Below are 22,736 nucleotides of genomic sequence, written 5' to 3'. Positions count from 1 at the left end.
AGGTTGCAAAAGGACACTGTAGAAGTACTTACTTGAAAAAGTAACAATATTTTTAACTATCAATTATGCACGGGGGAAACTCCCCACCAAATGCGTTACCGCTTTAACGAATGAGGAAAAAGCAACAGTGGAAAACAACACCACCACCAACGGTTAACTTAGCTATAGCTTGCTGAAATAATAACACCTTAGCCGATAACTTATTTCCCCAGTGATATTTTGAGACGAAAGTACAGTATGTGCTTTTCGACTGACACAACAACTGCTATACATTTAATTAGAGGTCGTTCGTGTGTGTCCAATCAAATCACAAAGATCAACGATTAAAAAAAAAATGAATGTGGGTGTAATTAACATGAAATGACGCAGCCAATTTTGTTACCCAGGTAATACACTCCTGCAGTTCCAGTTAAACAAACTGTGTGAGTGCTAGCAGTAGTCTAGCAAAACAGGGTGGGGTCGCCGTGGAGGGGGCGGAGTCCAATTGGAGGTGACGCCGCTTTGGTCTCTCTTGTGCCTTTGGAGTGAGAAGAGTGACGACGTCCTCTTTTATCCACAGTGCTGCTGGTGCGGGCGAGCGAGAAAGAGTGGCGGAAAGTTGCGGAGAAACCAAGCAAGTGTGCCGTCTTGACGGAAGAAAGGCCTTGGAATATTCTCGATCGTTCATCTGGAAAAGTTGACAGGTGAGTTTCTCCAAATTCTCTTTATGTATTTTTGCAGTTTTTTGTTTTCACTCTCTGTGAGTGGGTATATCGAAGCTACGAGAGTTGTGGTTAAGTATACACGCATTACTGCTATGTCTGTTGGAACAATACATTTATACGTGTTGCACATTTTCTTTTTTTTCTGAAGCCGATCGGTTGATTTCCGCATGGCTCGCACTAGCTACTGTTTGAGCCGTAGTCAGCGACACTTTCCTATTGTTTTTTTTTTTTTTAATGTACTTCACGGTGTTCTACTTTTTTTTGGAAAGTGGAGGGGGCGTCATGTTTGGGCTCGTTATCAATTGTATCTGACGTCACTTATCAATAAAATGTCATCATGGTTAGCGCAAAGTTTGTAGTTTGCGGGTTCTCATGAGGCAGGTGAATAATAGCCGTACGCTATTACTTTATCATTAGATATTTTCAGTTCTTTTTTTCTTGTCTTACTGCTTGGTTATGCCTTTTTTTTATGCCTGAACAAATTTTCTTTGCAGTATGAGACTTTCTTGTTACTCTTGTTGTCACAAGTGTTAAACTCAAGGTCCGAGAGCCAGATCCGGCCCAACAGTTCATTTTATGGGGGGCAGTGCTTTAATGGGACCTTAAATGATTATTTCCAAAATCATCCGTAAATGATTCGTGCTAAAATCTCTACAGATATTTCCACGTAGAAATATGTAGATATAATAACATTGAGAATTGCCGTTAGGAAGCCTCTTTTTACAGTAACTTTAATAATAGTTGAACAAATTATTATACCGTACTTGACTGCTGATTTTAAAACAACCCATCCATCAGATCTTGTGCATAAGTAATATTATTTGCAGGAAAGCATAATCATAATGTGGCCCGTGACAAAAAGGGTTTGACATTGATGCCTTGTATAGTCATTTATAATGTGACGGTATTTCGAGGCAAATGCAATCAGATAGGACGAGTGAAAAGACAGAGGAAAAAACAGTGAACATAGCAAAATATGAAGAAAACAAAGAATTACAGGAATATGTAAAAGTGTATGACTATTGTAATATTACATTTGACTTTTGAGTGTTCGCAACTGTCAAATAAGTGTGGCGTAAACATTAATTAGTATGTCATAAGTTCGATTTCAAAAATAATGAAAACAAATGTTGGTTTTATTATTTCAGCTTTTCATGTTTCATAACTCAGTACAGTAAATATGGACTTCACCTTTTAAAGGGGAAGTCAAGTCAAAGGTGTGCTCGACAATGATGTGTTCTATGCAACCCACTAATACAAACACAGTGTTGTAATAATATTGTATTTGTAAAGTATGAATTATGCAGCAAAATGCACACATTTTTATTTTATATGTTTATCGTCTCTGTGGGCAGCCATTTTGCCCCTTGATGTCGATTTAAGATGACTTCAAAGTTGCTCAGGTAACAAACAAATCATAGCTTAATTTGTGGATGTCACATGACCAAACTCATGACACAGGTTCGATATGCTTGGTTGTCACCTGAGTCTCGAGCAACCTGGATGTCATTTTCACAGCTGAGAGCAAGAGACAAAAGGCGCACCAACTGAGACGGATAAAAATGTGTGCATTTTGTTTATTGCCTATGCTAAAAACTCAATTATCATGCTATCAATGCTATGTTTAGACTAGTAGAGGTACAAAGAACATGTAATTCCAAAGAACAATTTTGACTTGACTTCCCCTTAATGCATTTATCTAGACATTATATAAATAATTAAATATGCACATTATATAAACAAATAAAACATAGTGCCCTACCTAGACACTATATACATAACTAATTAAATATATATATATATATATATATATATATATATATATATATATATATTATATTTAAAAGAAGACTTAATGGCCTACCAAAATAAAGCACTTATTTTCTTTTGTTTTTCCCAGCTGCAGCTTCTGTGATTTGAGATTACATTCTAGTACATCACAGTTGTTTTGAAATTGATAAAATGTTGTCTATTGTTCTCACCAAGTTCTGTCATTGAAACTATTCTTCAGATGAATGTGCATTTAGTATGGGAAGAAAACATTTGAACACATTCCCTTTTCTTGTTCAAAACTCATGGAAATATGGTCATTTTAACCTGAGACACGTCACAGTATAACAATAGTCTGGGGATTAACATGTATTCAAAATAATGGGATCCTTTAAATTAAAACCCCTAGCATTGACCCCAACGGCTAATTCCATATCGGGAGCGTGACATTTCAGTAATCTCTGACACTACATAATGAATCATCCCAAAATGGTCTCACTACAACTCTTACCCTCCGAAACGTCTCGCGCTGCTGCCGAACTGGCCTTGATATTGTTGCTCCAGGCTTGACAAGAAAACATTTTTCCAATCCTGCTTAGCGGTGGCCACGAGAGCACACATTCCTTTCATTTAGCTTCATGAGTAATTCCACTGAAATCAGTATTGAGCAAAATTACTTTCATCTCATCCGCCTTTTTCGATGCGATTAAGTCATGTGGTATCCAACTTTTTACATCTGTCAAAGTAACTTCTGCTGGGGTTGGCTGTGAAATGAGATTTTTTACGAGGTTTATCAAATCATATCATCTTTGATGGCATAAAACACTAACCAAGCAGTACTGTTGTCCTTTTGTTCACAATGTTTGCAAATTACCTAAGTGTTTTTATTTTGTCCAGTTTGTATTGTTGAATACTCATCAAGACAAATAGTTGGGTTGTGAATACGTTATGCCTTTGTTGTAAACCCACCCTTGACTGAGTAGTGCAGCAGCAGACAAGCCCCTATGTCTGAAAGCGACACCCGTCTGCCCTGAAAGAGGAAAAGGGGGGCCGATGGGTGCCGGGAGCGCTGTAGGGGGTGACTTGCTTTAGATTTGACAGATACAGATGTGGTGGAACAGTGATAATCTCTCCCCCTCCTGCTTAATTCCCTCATACTGTCCTACATTAGCAGAGCAAGAGGCCAGGAGATCCTTGCGTTTATAAATAGGTCTACACTTTGCAAAAGGGATTACTATATGGCTTGTGGCCTTACGCGCTTTGTTTGCTTGGGATAATTCATTTTCTGTGGATTCGGGGTCTTTTCCCTCCCTTTGGTGTACAATGGTACCTACGTAAGCCCAGTGTACATGTCGCGTGGCCTGTTGTGTGTTTGAGGTATCACCTTGCTTTTGCTCCCTTCTGTTCCCATAGAGTAGGAATGCAGAAAGATAAAGTTTCTGGATGGCCTCCAGGCTTGGCTTGACTGCAGGTGGTTTTATTGGCATCAAAGGAAGGAATTTCTGTGGATTAAAATGATATTTTCATCCACCAATCATTTCTAAAGTGTTTCCCTTCAATTTTTTTGTTTGTTTTGTCTTGATCAAGCTACTTACTATGTGAGCTGAACCGAACTGGGATGAAAAGCATTGCATTCTTTAGGCTGCCATTACACTTTTAGTCTTTCACCCCGATCTCCCCCGTCAGGCTCCGTTGAGTTTGTATTCTCCCTGAAAAATTCATCATCTGTCAGATCACCTCAGTGTGCAAGCACACATTGATGCACAACAGTGGTGGTTTGAGCTCAAAAGTGCTTGTCTTTTCCCATACATGGCATTGGCCACCACATTTGGCCTCTGCACAGACGTTTCTGCTTCTTTGGTCGCAACCAATAGAGACACTTGAGTCCTAGGTTGTTTTTCACTGTGACAGCAGTACTGGGACAATACTGCTACTCTTTGCCTTTCTTTAACACAGTAACTCTCTGTGTTCAGTCAAATACTTAGTCCTCCTCTTTTCCTTCCAACTTGCAACCTAACAATTGGTGGGATAGGCCAATATACAGTACCTCCAAATGCAAACTTGCTCAAAACTCTTCTTTAGCTTTAAAACGATGCAAGTGGACATTAACTGTGCATTGTGTAAAATTTATTGGTTTGGTATTCTGTTGTAGAATTAGTCATTTGGGGATGCACTGTTTCCTGATTCGGAAGAAAAACTTGCAACACCACAGCTTGAGTTATCAGCTTTCCAGCTAACAAGTCGGAAGCCATTCTGTAAAAAAATACTTAAAAGAATAGAGATCATGTACGTTTTAATTATCGGTAATCTATAATAATGTTTCTAACATATGTGATGGGTAAAAAAAAATGAATAAAAACCTAGATCTGTCAAAAATGAATGTTCCATTGGAGGGTGGGCAAGCGTGTTGTCAGATGTGCCGTGCCGCAACATCATCACAGCTTGTCCGTTGGCCCAAACTGAGCAGCGGGGAGTAGAGTGGTCGATGGGGCTCAAGAAGCTCTGTACTTGGCAAATAGCCAGCCGCTGAAACTGAGCAAAGTGGAATTTATTATCCAGTTTGTAAAGAAGTACTTGCACTGAACTCGTGTTGTCATGCTCTTTTGCTGTAAAGTATCTCCATGGGTGTGAAATAGCTCCTATCTGGAAGATATATGTTAGGCTGGTGAAGCGATATCAGTGTTGCAGTAGGGATCTTTGCTGTCTTAACGTCACAGACTTGGAACAATTTTTGTGGATTGTCATGGGCACAGTTACTTTTAACATCAAAGACATAAAAGAGTTCTGTGGGTTCAATACATTGTGGTGACAAACTAGTGAGAGACATACACACATAAGGCAGGAGAGAGGGAGTTCACCAAATGTCTGGGTTCAAAGTGGAGTTTATGATATACTTGAAAGAGTGGAAAAGGAGTGGCTGACTGCCTGATGTAAAAACTGTCCGTTTTGTTGTGGAGAGAAGAGCTAATGATTTTCTAAATCTCTGCAACATTTTCGGCCCTTTTTTGATGTCACACAAATTGAGCATTTTACATGTCACAGCAGATGCTGAAGCTGACATCATAAAATGTCAAACATCTTGATTGTGGGCCATGTGAAATTACACTGTTGCAGCAATTTTGGGTAAATTCTGGCTGTTTTGGCTATGTGGAAATTTAGGAATTGGGAAAACTCTCTCACACCACTCAGCATTTAGAGAAGTGGGGCCTGACACGGTAGTGCCAGAAAAGCAATCTGGCATCGCTCCAGTGGATCTTGAGTTTGGGTTGTGACAGGTCTTTGAAACTCTCCCAAGTCTGAGAGTTCATTCATTGTTTTAGGATTCTATAACCTTCAAAGTTTTGTATATACACATCACATACTGTATCACAATAGCAAAACATGCACTGATAATGCTGGCTCATCTACTGAAACTAATGATAAGTTGTCTTCACTTCAAACCGTTTTCAGTGAATAGTCTGTATCGCTTGCATCTCCTTCCCACCAAATTGTACAATTTGTTAAGGCAGGTATTTTATTGCAATTTTATTGTGAAAGGCTGACATGAACGTTTCATCTTTTTAGTATGAGTCCTTGGGGTTCCAGTCACAGTACTGTAGTATGGTCTAGACAGTGCTGTCTGTTGATTGACGGACAGTTGTCTGCCTCGAGTACAGTGGAACGAATTGATGAGAAAGAAAACCGCAACAATAACAACAACCAAAGAAGACTCTGTGGTACTTAGATAATCCTTAGAATTACAAAGGGAAATTCAAATGCGGAAATGTAAACCTACTCAGAAATGACCTCGCGACCCTTGCCGTATTTGTCGAACTAAACGGAACTTTGTGGAAGTGCGGCTGTAGTGGTAATACTTGGAAAAGCAGTCGTGAATGGCTTCAGAGGGTGCTCTCACCTTTTTCTAAGGCAAATTTAGAAAGCAGAACATGACGGTGGCTCTCAGATATACGTCGTATATGACGCCGCTTTTTCGAAAAGCTTCACATGAGCCATGCAAATCAGGCCTTCTCACCATTTCCGTCCCCCTTTATCAACCTCATGTAATCTGACACTGCACAACACATGGGCCCCTCCTCGGAGACAACTCGCATTTCCTTTGATTCACAATGGATTGCGCTACTTGCCATTTTCCAACCACCAAACGGCTTCTGTAGGCCACAGTCAACCAGTTTTATGTTGCTCAAGTGAAGTAACTGACAGAAAGGGTTGCTTACGTATTCACTGGTGTGCTCGTTGTTGGTAATGTTTCCAGATTAGCCAAAAGAGGGGAGCGAGTATCTGCCACTTTTAGACACATTTAATTTGGATGTTGCACAACCATGCATCAGAATGTCATTTTTCATTCCTTCCCAGAGCTCTTGGCATCTTGCTGTTGCTGTCGTCTGGTTTCCATCATCTGTCTGTTATAGTCAAAAACAATCTCCCACAGTGTGTGTGTGTGTGTTATAATTAATTCCAGTAGGCTTAATTGTGAAACAAGCCCATCACATGAATTCCCTTGAGTGTGGCTTCATGCCTATCGATGTTTGCTAAAGTATGTATATATATATATATATATATATTTTTAGCTCAAGCTCTGATGTTTGGTAATTTTGACCACTTCCTGTCACCCGCCACAATGAATCCATTAGCTGTGCATCACTTCACAGCCTCCCATATTGATTTATAATGAACATCTATCCAGTTCAACCTTCTTGTTGCATTATATTTCTGTATTACCATTTTGAGGCTTTCGCACGATTGTGATGTGCTGTTAAGATGTATCCTTTCCAGAGAGCTGACGCAAATGATCAGTCTGTTTCGGCCAGTTGCTTTCTCAGGAAGACTGACCTGTGTGAGTGCCCGCTGTTGCGTTTATGTCATCGTGGAAAAGGTTTAAAGTAAGAGATATTTGTGTTGCATGTCAGGGGGTATGCAATGTAGTGTATAGGTCAGGAGTTGCGTGTTTGTGGAGCCAGACGATATGTCTAATACTTGATCTGTTTTTGTGCAGATGGTGCAAGTATTACATGTGTGGTAACATAATCTGCTTTATTTGCAGGTCAGTCTAAACATGACATTAGCAAGCCTGTTAAAAATCAAGCCCAAACGAGATGCCGTTTTGGTTCATTTTAGTGTGGATTGTCGTTGTTACTACTGTCGAAAAAAGCTGTATTGTTTTGTCATCATCACAAAAAAATCTGAAGCCTGAAAGGGCTAACCTTTGAAAATGAAAGGGAAATTGAATCAACAGAATGAATGAATAGAAACAAAGAGACCAAGGACATATGCGGTGTTTAGTATGAAAATGGCGGCTCATTCTGCTATCATGTAAAATTCAAAACCCACATAGAAGCCCACAAAGGGAATGGGTTAATGGGTGTTTCTTTATTGACTGTATCCATGTTAAAGCGTTTTGTATTAAGTGTTGCGTTTTGTGGGTTCTTTGAACAGGGGATTTTCTGTATGCAATCAAAACCCCAAAGGAAATACTTTTGCTGTTTTTAACTAGATTGTGTGTGCGTGTGTGTTTTTCTTTTTCTTGTTAGATTATGCATCCTAATATTTAATACCAAATTTGGCTTGATTTAACCAAAATGGTGGTCACCTTCTTTACTCTTTTTTTTATTTGTTTTGAAAAACAAAGTGTACTTTTTATCCTATGATAAAATAGCACATTTGTACTTACACTTAGCATGACATAACTTGCTTTTTCAAAAAAGAAAAAAAAAACAATATGCCTCCTGGAAAGTTTAACATAATACTAATTTGGTAAAACAAATTTAAAGCACGCCTGAAAAAATCTTACAAGAAGAAACGATAATAGTCAAGTGCCATTTTATTTTTCACCCAGTCTTGCCAAAACCAAAGTGTCAATAGCAAATCATTGCAGTATGTATGTTGGGATACAAGCTGGAGTCACACCAGCATTCATCTCCAACCCCCTGGGCCTCCTGCCCGAACTGATTCATTCCTGCTGTGACAGGAAGAAGCGCTTAGGCCAGCAAAGTCCAAATCTGGCTGACTGGAATTTCTTTTATAAGTACACTCAGTGTGAAAATAAACGTTTTTTTCCTCTTCTATGAGAATCGAATGTTTAATTGTCAGCATGTGGAGTGAGCTTTCCAGTTAGCTTTTAGGTGTATTATTCCCAATCGTTCGGCATGTACACCCCCCACACAGTGATGCCACACCTCAATTGAGAGCTTGTCACCTCTGGGGAGTGAAGAGACACTCCCTGCTTAGCATGCCTGAGTGAAGGGGGAGCCGTTGCTTTGTCACGATTAAGCACACCATGAGCAATTCCATTGTTACTGAAGTGTCTTGATTAATTAATGAGCAAGTCGACGGGATGAATTTAGGAAGCGAGCTTTGTGGAGGGCGGAAAACATGAGCTCCGCGCAGTCCGAATGTATTATGTCTGTGTGGAATGTCACGGTAGCGTTTTAGCAGCGCTGCGGGACAGCCAAAGCTAAGTGTTTCTGTTGCAACTTGTTCACCTGGAGCTTTCACTTAACATCTGCCCTCCTTTTACGTTCCACTGTAAAGAAGACCCTCATCTCTTCACTGCACATGGAGGACATTGCTCAACAAGATAGTGGATGTTTTCTTTCTTAGCAAGGTGTGTTGCTTGTGTATTGCTGTGCAGTTGCTATATACAGTATTTGTGGTATTTGTGCTGATGGAGCAATGTACAGTGAGAGTGAAATGATGTGTCACTTATTAAGTGGAAGAGAGCAAAGTCCACTCAGAAGAGTCTATTTGAACTTGGATTATCTTTTTAAATACATTATTTTGATTTGTTTTCTTTCATAATGTGGGCCACTTGTTCCACAGTTGTAGCAAATAAGGTAGCCCTTCTTCAGCCATGAAATGTATCCAGCTGATAAAATCCTCACCGCGGATCCACTGGCCATGCAGTTTTGGTTACCTAGGTGATATGCGGGTGTGTCACAGCATTTCAACAGTTCACTGAACCCACTGACTCGCCTTGGGAAAAAAAAACAACTATTAAACGCTGGCTCGGATTTACAGGAAACTTGTTATGTTGTTTCCAATGTAGTTTATCAGTAAAATGTTTGTGTGGATGCATATCTGCGGGTTGATAAACAGACTTTGGTCAGTTACCATCTAATGGGCAGGAGGCCACACCCAGAAAGAGTGATTTATTCGTACATGAGTCATTGCCTTATCATGTAGCATGTTACTGCAAGTAATGGGCCTGGTTAGGCAGGATCGACAGCTCTTCACAACTGCTGAGACAGTGCTCCAGGCAACTAGCGTCTGCAAAGAGAAAATGAATCTCTCAATATGCTTCTGTTTTCATATCAAGAAGATGAGTGTTCTTTTGACCCACTTCAGGGGTACTGTGAACCCCAAGTTTTGATACATAGGTTTATTACCCAAACCATACTAGGTGTCGAACTCCTGTCCTTGAGGGTCGGTGTCCTCCATGTTTTCCGATTTTCACCCCCCAATGCACTTGATTCAAATAATTAGCGTATTAGCAAGGAGCTTGAAAACGACCCTAATCATTTGAATCCGGTGTATTTGAGAGAGAAGGTTTGAAAACATGCAGGATACCGGCCCTCGAGGATTGGATTTTGATGTGTCAAGCGCGCGTGTGTGTGTGACTTAAACAATTGGCTCAATGCAAACTGAGTTTGTACAGTAGGCCTACACAATACCTCTGAGTATTGATTCATTGTGACACACAAAGTGGTGGTATTTTTTTTCCCCTGCAATCATGGAAAGCGTTATCTTGTTATTTGTTTTAGTAAAAGTCTGACAAAGACGTCCAAAATGTGAAGTATTTTGTGTCGGTTTAAGGAACTACTCCATTCTTTGTAGGTGCTCACATGCAATGCTAAAAAGTCAATGACCACCAACGGCACAGTAGATGCATTGTATTGTGACAGGCTGCTATTAAAAATGCAGATGTTTCTGTGATGAGGGAGGATTCTGTAGTGGATAATATTGCAGCTGCAGAAATGAGCCTGAGAAATGAACCCGAAGAAAATATTCCTTCAAGCCTGCTAGTTTTTTGTTGACCAATTAACAATTCTTTTATATGGTTAAAATAAGGTACACATTTCATCATGCTTTTATTGTACCCTGCTGCAAGAATGATCTGTGATCTAAAAAAGAAAAAAAAAGACGGGAAGTATTTACATCAGACATGCACTGACAAATGTCTCTTACATCATCTGGAATGCTGATAAAACACACTTTCAACATTTCTAAAAATCCAAGGGGTGTTGGATCTCTTGTTTCCTGTTTATTAGTCAGTCGCTTCTGAGCAGTTACAGACGACTTGGGCGCAACTTTTACATCACGCATTTCACTTACTGTCGATTCACAAGCACTCATATACTCATCGTGAGCCAAAACCAGTAGGACGGGTTCCAGTTTGCAATGTGTCAGCAATAGGCTGCTCCCTCAACTTTTTGGGCGTAGGCCTGAGGTGAGAGGTCAGCAGGGCCAGCTAGCATTCCTAATTTGCAGAAGCCTCTAATCTCAAGCTCTCAAACTCCTCCACATTTGCTGTCGTTAGCGGAAGATGTAGGTTTATCTTTCTAGCTTTCAAATTCGCTCTCTTACACTCTTGTTTGAAAAAGGGAAAACGCAAGACCTTGTTTACGTGTGTGCTTGTAACACGGCTAAGCGGAAGTGTGTGTCCTCATTCATGTAGAGTAAGTACCTAGTATACATAATATTCTTGGTCTGTTTTTTTCCTTTCAGGTTTTGACAACAGGAGGCAAGAATGGCAATGGAAATTAACAGTGAGTGTCATTTTCAATTCTTATTCTCATGTTCTGCTTGTCTCCAATCTGTTCTTCATTTTGTCTGGTCTATGCAATTCTTTTGTTGACCTATATCCAATATTGATGTTGGTGATAATGATTATCTTTCCCATTTATCTAGTTTCTTCATGGAACCTAAGAATAAAAGCTGCTTTCATAAAGTGTCATTTTGTGGTTGATTAGATCTGAACATCATAGACAAACACAAAACTCTATTACATGCAGCATAATAAATGACAATTCAAAATGATTTAAGCACGATGAGAACAATTTGTTCTGACATCGGCCTGTGTGTGTGTGTGTGTGTGTGTGTGTGTGTGACAGTGGGTGACCTCGACAGCGGGGTAAAGAAGGTGACGGAGTGGCAGGAGACAAGGTACGCCTTTGACTCTGGGATCCAGTCTGGAGCCAACACCATCAGAGATGATGATGGCGACATGACAACCTCCAAGCAGTACACTGTGACCACCACTGTCACAACAGAACCACCGGGTATGACACCACAAGCTCCGCCAGTTTGCCGCAGCCACTTGGGTATTTACACGACGCGTGCGGTTACCCTTTCCAGACTCCCAATACGTGTTGACCAGAGGTCAGCGTGTGCGGGCCGCCATGTTCCCTGAGACGCTGGAGGACAGCACGACCATCTTGACCACAACTCAAACGGATCCGTCCCAGTTGACCAACGTCCAGCGACTCGCGGAGCCATCCCAGATGCTCAAGGCCGCAATCATTCACCTGATCAACTACCAGGACGACGCTGAGCTCGCCACGCGTGCCGTGCCCGAGCTCACCAAACTGCTCAATGATGAAGATCAGGTACAGTACATGTTACCGAAGAAGTGTATTTTACACTTTCTGCTCAAATTATGTTCATTACTGAAATTCAAAATGATTTCCCTCAGAATTATTCAAACTACAGCCTCGCCGTCAGCTACATTTTCAGTTTGATTATATGTATACAAGCTAAATAATAAACTTATGTGGATCCTTTTTGCGGATTTCATTTTTCGAGAAGTTGATTACAACGCTTGCTTAGCTTCCTCTCATGAGTGCTGCATGTTTTCCATCCAAGCCTTAATGTACTGTACACGGGGTGGGAGGAGAAAATCCATTGCCTTTTGAAGTCTGTCAGCCAACACAGTTCAATAGTGCACAGTCAACTCGCTGTTGTCGCTTCGACCTCGCTTCTGGCTTGCAGCTTCTGATGATTTTGCCCGCCGTTGTGACCCCCTTCCGTTATGTGTTGCCACTATTCTAAACTCAGCATTCTGATTAATGTTCCGTTTGTGGAAAATTAATTCGGCAGGAAAATCCACCCGCTTTTTTTTCCATCTCAGAAGATGACCATGTTGTCATTTGCTGTCCCCTCGCCTCCCGAGATTGATAAAAAATGAGTGGATTTTGATGTTTAATTCATATTGCACAAGAACCATATTAATAAGAATGCTGTGTTTAGCCTCCTCTGGACACATAGAATATTGTCAAGAAATCTTGGGGGTTGATTTCCCCCGTAAAGGCATATTTTACTCAATTAGACATTTGCAGCAGTAAAATAACATGCAAATATTACCATATTATCTTATTTCGCCTCTTGCTGATTACTGAAAATGACACTTTGTGTCAAGGCTCAGATAACAGCCAGTCACTGCTCAGCTTTCAAACGTCACATGACCATTCTTTTGTTTAGAATTAATGTGATCACTAAATTGTTTTTCACATGCAATTATTACCATATTATCTTATTTCGCCACTTGCTGATTACTGAAAATGACACCATGTGTCAAGGCTCAGATAACAGCCAGTCAATGCTCAGCTTTCAAACGTCACATGACCATACCCAGAAAACAGGTGAGCCGTGTGGTCATTTTATGAGCCCTGAAGACATGGCAACTAGTGTCATACATTTTTGAATGAATTTATTGTATATGAATAATAATTTAGTTACCATGTTATTATAGACCAAAAAAGTACTCTTTACTGCCAAAAATTGCTAAATTAGAGTATTGTATTCCAGTTTGTAATGGCATAGAAAAAAACAAAAACAATGCCTCAGCTCCAAAAATAATTTTGAAATGCAGCAATGCAAGCATCTCCAACTTTCAATTGCAAATCAATCCAAACAGTTAGCTGCATATTCCAAATTTATTTCTGAGTCATGTGTTAGCCATTACATGATTGGCATTTCTTTATGACTGAAACGTTAGATTTTTGCTGCCCCCAAATCCACAGTATTGAAGGCCACCAGTAATTGATTTGCTCCTAGTTGACTTTTCAGAAGCTTTGTGTTTACTTACTTTTCTATGTTATCTATGTTTCGGTTGTTACGCGAGTCCTTTCCAAAGCCACCATTTCACACTGTGAGACAATATTTCAGCCAGCATATGGCCGACATATCCACTCATTCTTCAAGTCACACAGCCTGTTATAGTGGACTGTGGGACAAAACACTATGGGCTTGTCTATATCAAAATGCTAGATCATTTGTTCTGAAGACTTTAGCATATTCTTGAATTGCTACAATTTGTCAAAAGACTGAAATTATGATCTTTCCATCAGGTGGTGGTCAGCAAGGCAGCGCAGATAGTCAACCAGCTGACACGCAAAGAGGCGTCCCGCCATGCACTGATGCAGTCTCCTCAAGTGGTGTCTGCAGTGGTGCGAGCCATGCAGAACACCAATGACATGGAGACTGCCAGAGCCACGGCCAGCATCCTCCACAACCTCTCTCACAAACGAGAGGGCCTGCTCTCCATTTTCAAGTCTGGTGGCATCCCCGCGCTGGTCCGCATGCTCAGGTGCTCGCCGCATGTCATTCACTCACTTTCACCTGCACTTAGACTAGCAGTCGGATAATATATAACGTCATTAATGTACCAGCTCAATCATTTCCCGTTGAGCCTTTTCTGTTCTGAGGTAGAGTAGACTTTAAGCGCGTGCGCGAACTTTCCTTGCGCACTGCATTGATCGAACAATGTTTATTTCCGGGCAGGAAATTTGAGGCTAATGAAGCAGTGTCTTCTGGTCAAATTACCCTTGACATTTGTCGGGCAATTGTTCCTTACCGCTACTCCATCGCTCTTTGATGCCCCACAGCTCTCCCATGGAATCGGTGCTCTTCTATGCCATCACAACTCTCCATAACCTGCTCCTGCACCAGGAGGGAGCCAAAATGGCTGTTCGTTTAGCCGATGGCCTGCAGAGGATGGTGCCCCTCCTAAAGAAAAGCAACCCCAAATTTTTGGCCATCACAACAGACTGTCTGCAGCTGCTATCTTACGGCAATCAGGAGAGCAAGGTGTGTTTATGTCTTTGCACATCAGGGCAAATCAACACTACACTACAGCAGGAATGCACTTTGTGCCTGTGCAGCACCGGCCTTTGTCATGCTTGGTTTGATTTGGGTGTGCCATCAGCACACGGTTCAGGTTCTGTCAGGTTTGGGTGTGGTTATTACAGTGAAATCTGTACTGTATATTTATTGTGCATGCTTGGACAGGTCATAGCGTTATTCAAAGTCTACACACTGTTATCCTTAAACGGTATCGTCATCAAAGATCAAAATTAAGTTTAATTTTCTAGATATGCAGTTCGTGTCTCATCTCATATCTAACAATCTGTCTGTGGCCGGCTGGCTACACAGGCTGTCGAGCTCTACTCATAAATACATATGTATACACACATGTACAAATATGCACGTATGTGTACTGGAGCTCAAACTCACACCCATAATGTGCCATGCATTTACCATTCACACAGTGAATTCTGAATCAACTTAAATTTTTGCATATTGTATGCATTTGACCCATTAACATAACTGTGCCTACCTACAGATTTTTTTTTTAAATAACCTCCTTTAAACTCATCACCCGTACATTGTCCAGTCACACCATTCATATTCCTGTCAAACTACACGTGCTAACAATATGTGACAAAATGCTATTATTCATTCTCAATCCGAAAATGGTGATTCAGCATTAGTTACCAGCCACTTTGCAACATTCTCGTTCACATTCAAACATTACCGCGTATTGCTCTCAAAGTGCATTTTTTTTTACACGATACTGTTCCCTGCAATTGTGGAAAGCGTTACCCTGTAAATCTTGCACAGCCCTAATGTATATATGTCTATAATGTCGCTTTGTCACAGCTCATCATCCTCGCCAATGGGGGTCCAGAGGGTCTTGTTCACATCATGAGGAATTACAACTATGAAAAGCTGCTGTGGACCACAAGCCGCGTCCTCAAAGTCCTGTCTGTGTGCCCAAGCAACAAACCCGCCATTGTGGAAGCTGGTGTGTGAGAAATATCTATTCAGTGTACGCGCACACCTGTGTGCATAAGCCAGTCATGCAGGTGTGGCCACTCCTTGTTAACAGAGACGTGGCTAATGGCGTCTCGTGAACCGCAATGTTCCACAACAACACATTTTATTAGATGGGCTGGTTGTGTGTTTACGCCTGCCTGTTCTCCCGCCAGGTGGGATGCAGGCCCTGGGTAAACATCTGACTGGCGGCAGCCAGCGTCTGATGCAGAACTGCCTCTGGACACTCAGGAATCTGTCTGATGCTGCTACCAAGCAGGTGTGTTGTTTTTTTTTCTCCTACCCCCAGAACACACCTGAGACATACAGTATAGTAAATCCAGGAACAATTAACAGTCAGTAAAAACTGAACGAAAATTGTTTATTAATATGTTTTGAAGTGCTGCTGAGCAATAACTTAGCAACATTAAAGTTAATTTTAGGGATTAAGGTTGTTATTTAGCTTTTTTTTTAAACTAAGGGTTTTGCTTATTTCACCATTATTTTAGAACCATTATTTGTTTGTTTTTTATCATTTTGTCACCTTGTTTCAAGTGTTTGTTCAGTTATATAATTCCTATATAATCCTGTTTTAAAAAGTTTTTCTACATTTTAGGTTTTTTATTATTTATTTAATAGGGTACTAAACCTGTTGAACCATTTACTGTGGTAAAAAGCTAATGCTTTGCTTATAATTATTTTGATAACCAAATGATTGATCAAGTACAATTAGACCTTTTAAAGACACATTTTGCTTCCTTGCTGTTGACTGAAAATGACATCACATGTACTCAAGGGCACTGGTAACAACCAATGACGGGTCAGCTTGCGGGCATTGCATGGACAAACCTCGGAAACGGGTGCGCATCGACCTTAACCACACGTGATGTCAACAACATCAACAACATCCAGTGGCTTTTTTGGGCCCGAAGTCATTTGAAATGGACAAATGCAAAGGGGAAAAGTGTGCTATGGTCCAATGAGTCCACATTTCAAATTGTTTTGGGAAATCATAGATGTCACGTACCCCGGGCAAAAGCGAAAAAAAAGACCATCCAGGGGCAAAGATCAAAAGCCTGCATCTGTGATGGGATGGTGGTGCGTAACTTAGACCTGTGTGATGGCACCATCAATGCTGAAGGGTACTTTGAGGTTTTGGAGCAACACGTGATGTAACACAGTGGCGAACATGCCCATGTCCCAAATCCTTATCACTGGTTGCAGGGATAAACTTCAAAACAAGTGAATTTTTTGCAAAAAAAAAAAAAAAAATGTAGTTTAGCAATTTCAACATTAAAAAATAAAATGTTGTCTTAGTGTTGTATCCAATTGGAATTGGGGTTTAAATAAGTTGAATGTCCCTTTAAGTGACTTGATTTGTTCCTGTTCTTGCTTTTTAGGTGAAATTTGCTCTTACACTTTAATATTTTATCACTTAGAATAGTGTCTATCAATAGTGTCTCCTTTTATTCTCTTTTTTTATTCTCTTTTATTATACTTGTTCAATTGGAAATGCAACAATTAATGATCCATAATCAATTTTATCGGCAGAAACAGAAGGCTTCAAAGTAGTGCTTAAGGCTTTATGAATGCATGTTCCAGATTTTCTTCCTTGATAAGCAGAACCTGTGATACTTTAATGAGGACTTAAAATTGCTCCCCAAAAAAATTGACGTGGGAGGAGCAGCGAGGAGTCCTAGAACCGCCTACATTAAGATATTGAGCTTTTCCTTGAGTTCCTCACCTGACAATTAAACAAATATATCACTGTCTGGTTTTAGGAGGGAATGGACGGTCTGCTGCAGGTGTTGGTTAACCTGCTGAGCTCAGATGACATCAACATGCTCACCTGTGCCACCGGGATCTTGTCTAATCTCACATGCAACAACGCCTACAATAAAACCCTGGTCACCCAGAGCAACGGCATCGAGGCGCTGATCCACGCCATACTGCGCGCCGGCGAGAAAGAGGATGTGACCGAGCCTGCCATTTGCGCTTTGCGTCACCTGACGTCGCGCCACCAGCAGGCCGAGGTGGCACAGAACGCAGTGAGGAGGCACTACGGCATCCCGGCCATCGTCAAGCTCCTCAACCAGCCGTACTACTGGCCAGTCATTAAGGTAACCGAGCAGTGGAAGCAAATGATAATAGATTTAGTTCGTGCTGTTTATGCAAATGTCAAAAAATAGAGCCTGGAGTTTGCTCTAAAAATTTTCAAGAGAGGAAATTTGATGACCGTGCAAATGTCAGATTGAACCAGATGCATAGCAGATTAAAGCCTTGGTTTCCCACAATGAGGAGTGCTCACTTGTTTTGTTTGTTTTTCTTGTCCTGAAGGCTGCGGTTGGCCTGATCCGTAACCTGGCCCTGTGTCCGGACAACCAGGCCCCGCTGAGGGACGCGGGCGCTATCCCCCGCCTGGTCAACCTGTTGCTCAAAGCCCACCAGGATGCTCAGAAACACGGCTCGTCCAACCAGCAAACATACCAGGTAAACCATCAGGCGAATTTTAGCAGTCCATATGCTGCACAGAAATGTTATCTACAGTATTTGTACATGTAGCTTAAACTCTTGTCGCGTGTGTCGTCAGGACGGAGTGAGGATGGAGGAGATAGTGGAGGGATGTACTGGAGCTCTGCACATCCTGGCCAGAGATCCTGTCAACAGAGCTGAGATCGCCAACCTGCAGACTATTCCTCTTTTTGTTCAGGTACCAGATGCCATAAACTTTTGTGTGTGCGTGTGTGTGGTGCTCTTTGTTGTCATTCTGAAATGTCCATCTCTCTGGCCAGCTTCTCTACTCGCCAGTGGACAATGTGAAGCGAGTGGCAGCGGGCGTTCTGTGCGAGCTGGCTCTGGACAAACAATCAGCTGAGGCTATCGATGGCGAGGGAGCGTCTTCTCCGCTGATGGAGCTGCTGCACTCAGACAACGAAGGCATCGGTAGGACACTTAACGTTTAGTCGATTTTTATCCTCTTTAGCTTTGAACTACTCATTGGAATGTTAAGACAATCGTCGAAAAGGGCATCTCCTCAAGAAACAGTGACAATTTGTAAGCACCTACAAATTCAAATGGTCTCAAACAGAAGATGCATTTTTGGTTTTCAGCCTAAAGATACTTATACTGAAACAATTTGTCCCAAAAAGAATGTTGTGATGACACAAAAACCACCACCGGTACGAATGTTGCAAGAATAATGTAAAGTGCCTGAGTGTCTACAAAAGTACTGCATAAAAGAGATGCATCAATACTTTATTACTATTATAAGATGAGAAGTCACCAACCGGCTATAAGGGACATGCAAAATTGCATATAGATTAGGGATGGCCTAAGCCACATTTTGACTTTCATGCAAATTCGGGTTTTATCGCTTAAGGAAAACGGCAAACATATTATTGGCAATAAGGTCAAGCCAGTGAAGCGCTTCTCGGAGGTCTGCCTGATTGTCACTCGAGTGTTCACAGCAAGACTCTGAACTTGACTTCTTTTTGGGTTCCCCATCAGCCACATACGCTGCAGCGGTCCTCTTCCGCATCTCCGAAGATAAGAGCGCTGAGCACAAGAAGAGAGTTTCCAGGGAGCTCACACACTCCATGTTCAAGCACGACCCCCCGGCCTGGGAGGCGGTGAGTGTCCAGCTCCCACCAGCGCCACCAGCACTGTAAATTGTCTTATCTGACCTTACCTTACCTTACCTTACCTTTGTGCAGGCCCACAACAGTGTCACCATGGAAGCAGCCTACCAAGACGGTGAGTCCGCGTGACTGGAATGCCCACATCCAACGTATTGCTTAGCATTAACCGCAAGAGCAACCCACACATATGCTGTGACATCATCTGCACCGTTCAAGCACACAAAGGAGCGGTCTTCCAGTAAACACACAAGTCACTCCTCCCCCTTTGCAACCGCACATCTGAAACTTTTTTTCTTCTTCTACCATCACCAAAACAACAGCAGCAGCTGGTGTCGGAATTCAAGATGGAAACTGTGCTCGTGTCTTTGCAGAGCTGGACGCTCCTTTCCAAAACTTTGGTGGCTACGCCGGAGACATTCCCATGGACCCTATGGACATGCATGACGATTTCGCCCCCAACATGGTCTACGACAGACAACAGCAGTTTGAGCATTATTAAAGGTCAGCGCGCCGCAGAATTGGAGCTCTGGACTATTTGCCATGAGTGGGTTTTATCGTTATATAACACCACTACATTATTGCACATGTATACTGAGCATATCGGTTTGATAATACATAACCTTTTGACACGTAAACATTTAGCAGCGCAAGTGATTAAACAGCTGCTAAATCAATTGATTACGTACATTATGCAGTTGTTTGCTCAATTGAAAACACTTCTCAGGTCTTAGTGAAAGTTCTGACATTGGAAAAAAAATAATACAGCCTCCTTAACATTCACTTGTATCAGTTGGTTGAAATTACATAAATAGTGGAACAAAAATTGGTGTAATTGGTACCCCACTAAAATATTTCGAATTGCCTATATTTGCCATAAGATGGTGCCAAAGCATTTGCTTCAAGAAAGTTGGCAACAAGATTCCACAAAATGGCACCAACGTAATGGTATTCCATTAGACCTATCCACTGAAATCATAGAGCAATGTAGAAGTAGCAGAAAAAAAAGTTTGCTTTAGGGAAGCATTATGAGCTAATGCTGATGGCGTTGTTAGCTGGCAATAACCTCCGCTAACACTGCAGCTGTGCTTATCTTTTGGCGTTGAGTCGACCCTCGAAAACGACATTGGAAATAATGTCGATTTACTTTATGAGGGCAGGCACTTCTCAGGCTCAACTCAAAAAAAAAACAAAAAAACGAACGACATCGCTTTTAAGAGGAGATTCTTCACAGCACTATTTTCAAATAGTGTAGCCCTTTAAACTTGAACAAGGTGGAACTTACACCGTTGTCAAGGAAACACATTTCATCTTTTTGATTCAAGCCATCCATTTGTTAAAATCATTATTCGCTATATTTTGAAAATGCCTCAAATGTTTCTCGGCCCAAATATTTTCCTGCCTATTTCTAATGTAATTTTGTTCTCATGTTGTTTTTTTTTCCTTTCCACAGATCCGAGGAGACACTTGCAGAAAAGTGAACTTCTGGGCTAGAATGGAACAAATAAGTTGATTCCTTTAATATGTAATATATGCAATTATCATCGAGGATGGGACTCTTAATCTTAACAGGGCTTACATAAGTTTTTATATTCTAACATTGCTGAAGATCTTATACACAGGCTTGAAAAGATTGTGTGTTTGTATGCAGAGGCGTTAATGTGTGTTTATGTGTGTGTTTCTGCTTTCGGGTTGGTAATCCATGCCAAAGAGATTTCATTTTTGTGAAGATCACATAGATTGCTTTTTTTTTTAAATCTTTTTTTTTTTAGTTGACAACACTGCTGCAGGTGGAATAGTGTGAACCTGCTCAGCTTTCTTTTAATGCCTTTTAAAGTGTCGTTTCGACAATGGCGTCAACTTTCTCCCGCTTGTAACCCCAAAGTGTCAGCTGACATCTGGTGCTTGAGTTTGCCACACGTACAGCGAACAAATTGGGAACGGCGACACGCCTTTGGAGAGAGTTGGGGGCAAATGTTGCTAAACGAGATGCTTCTTTTTACGTTGTTCTTTTATAGTTTATGGGGAAAGGATTGCATACTTTGCTTAGCCAGAATAATAACATGTCAGTTTTAAGTAACCGAAGAGCTTGTGTGTGACTGTAATTTGATGTCAAAACGCTGATTGACGCATCGGTTCAACAGATTGACTGATTTTCTTTTTTGTGGATTTCATATAGTCGGGACGCCAGCCGGAGAAACACTACTGACAGGGAAATTTGTACTTACAAAGAGTTTTTACTGAAATTTTGTTAAATAAAATAAAGGCTATATTAAACCTGCCTCTCTGTTTTTTAACAAGTTGAATTTCCTGTTTTAGCGTGTGATGAGCACCTTTTTCATTGATGATGATGTACTGAAAAATGTCTTTAGTTAGATCAGTTATTATTATTAAAAAAAATAGTATCAAGGTCTGTATTTAATTGGTCTAATTAATCTCACTTTATTCTTATCTAAAACAAGATAAACACTCTCAACCAGAGGGTTTTTGGGGGGTAGTGTGTTATAGCAAATCAAAACATTGATAATATAATAACAAAAAAGTGACTTCTCTTGCTTACCTTCTGCTGCATTTGAGACTAGTCCCAAGTGCTGGCTGCAACTTTTCGTTATGACCATCAGGAGGGATAATGATGTTTTCTTTGGTTAATTGACAAATATTTAAAAATCATTCAAATAAATCCTTATCCAGGCTGTCCTTTGCAGACTTGCTTAAATGTGGAGTGCTCTCTAGTTTAATCTGACAAAGAGCTTTGCTATGGTTAAACACGTAATCACAATACAGGAAGCGTAGTTAAAAAGTTAAATCCATTTTAAAAATGTTTAAATATGAGAAAATAACCCCTGGGTGTCCGGGGATTTTTTACTAGCGCGGCCTTATGACCCAACTTGGGCTGGTTTTGAAAGGGTCAGAACATTGTCAAATATAAATATATATTTAATTTACAACGCCCTCAAAATGTTCAGTGTCATCAGTCCTTTTTTTTTTTTGGTGGTGGTGGGGGGTGGGGGGGGGCACTACGCCCCATTTATCAATAAAAATTGTAAGATGCTGTAATAAGTAACTACGCTGTATATTTATGAAATTGAAATAGGAATATTTATTATGTCATAATTAAAGTATGACTTTTGAAGACTTTTGGATTATGGGATTCCAGGCTAAGACAATCATGGAAGTCATTGGAAGGCTTGCAAATGTCTTAAGTTTCCTGCTAGCGCCACCCGGTGGTTCGGGGGTGTCAACACAAAACATTTTACTGGGCTCCTTTCACAAGTTGCTGTTTAAAGGATTAATGCAAAAATTGGGGCCGAGTTGGGTCAAAAATTTTCCCCCAGGGGTTAATTGATGGGAAATCTGGTAATCTGACAGTAGTTGTGAACACAAGTGCAGGAATTTGACTACATACGTGCATTTTGTTGTAAATATTCAGTAAATCAGCGAAAGACGAGATGCATCAACCTCACACCCACAGTCACACCTAACGACAGTTTATTGTTTTCAACACGCCTGTCAAGCAAAAAACATGCAAACAGGAAAGACA

At 40.9% G+C, this 22,736-nt stretch overlaps 1 protein-coding gene across 1 annotated transcript; it reads left to right on the top strand.

Moving 5' to 3' along the window:
* The first annotated feature begins 519 nt into the window (after positions 1–519).
* On the top strand, positions 520–21,476 carry jupa (junction plakoglobin a). Its single transcript, XM_088418760.1, has 16 exons — positions 520–683; positions 11,196–11,236; positions 11,582–11,749; positions 11,826–12,076; positions 13,817–14,055; positions 14,354–14,555; positions 15,408–15,552; positions 15,737–15,840; positions 17,342–17,680; positions 17,898–18,050; positions 18,151–18,270; positions 18,353–18,503; positions 19,068–19,189; positions 19,274–19,313; positions 19,570–19,699; positions 20,649–21,476. The coding sequence occupies exons 2-15, from the start codon at positions 11,218–11,220 to the stop codon at positions 19,695–19,697; spliced, it is 2,181 nt and encodes a 726-aa protein (XP_088274886.1). The 5' UTR covers positions 520–683; positions 11,196–11,217; the 3' UTR covers positions 19,698–19,699; positions 20,649–21,476.
* Positions 21,477–22,736: the final 1,260 nt, after the last annotated feature.

This window comes from Hippichthys cyanospilos, chromosome 7, assembly GCF_059441005.1.
Source record: "Hippichthys cyanospilos isolate Australia breed blue-spotted pipefish chromosome 7, RoL_Hcya_1.0, whole genome shotgun sequence".
Classification (NCBI taxonomy): Eukaryota; Metazoa; Chordata; class Actinopteri; order Syngnathiformes; family Syngnathidae; genus Hippichthys; species Hippichthys cyanospilos.
Note: the sequence above shows the minus strand (reverse complement) of the source record. Positions and strands in the feature narration are given on the sequence as shown.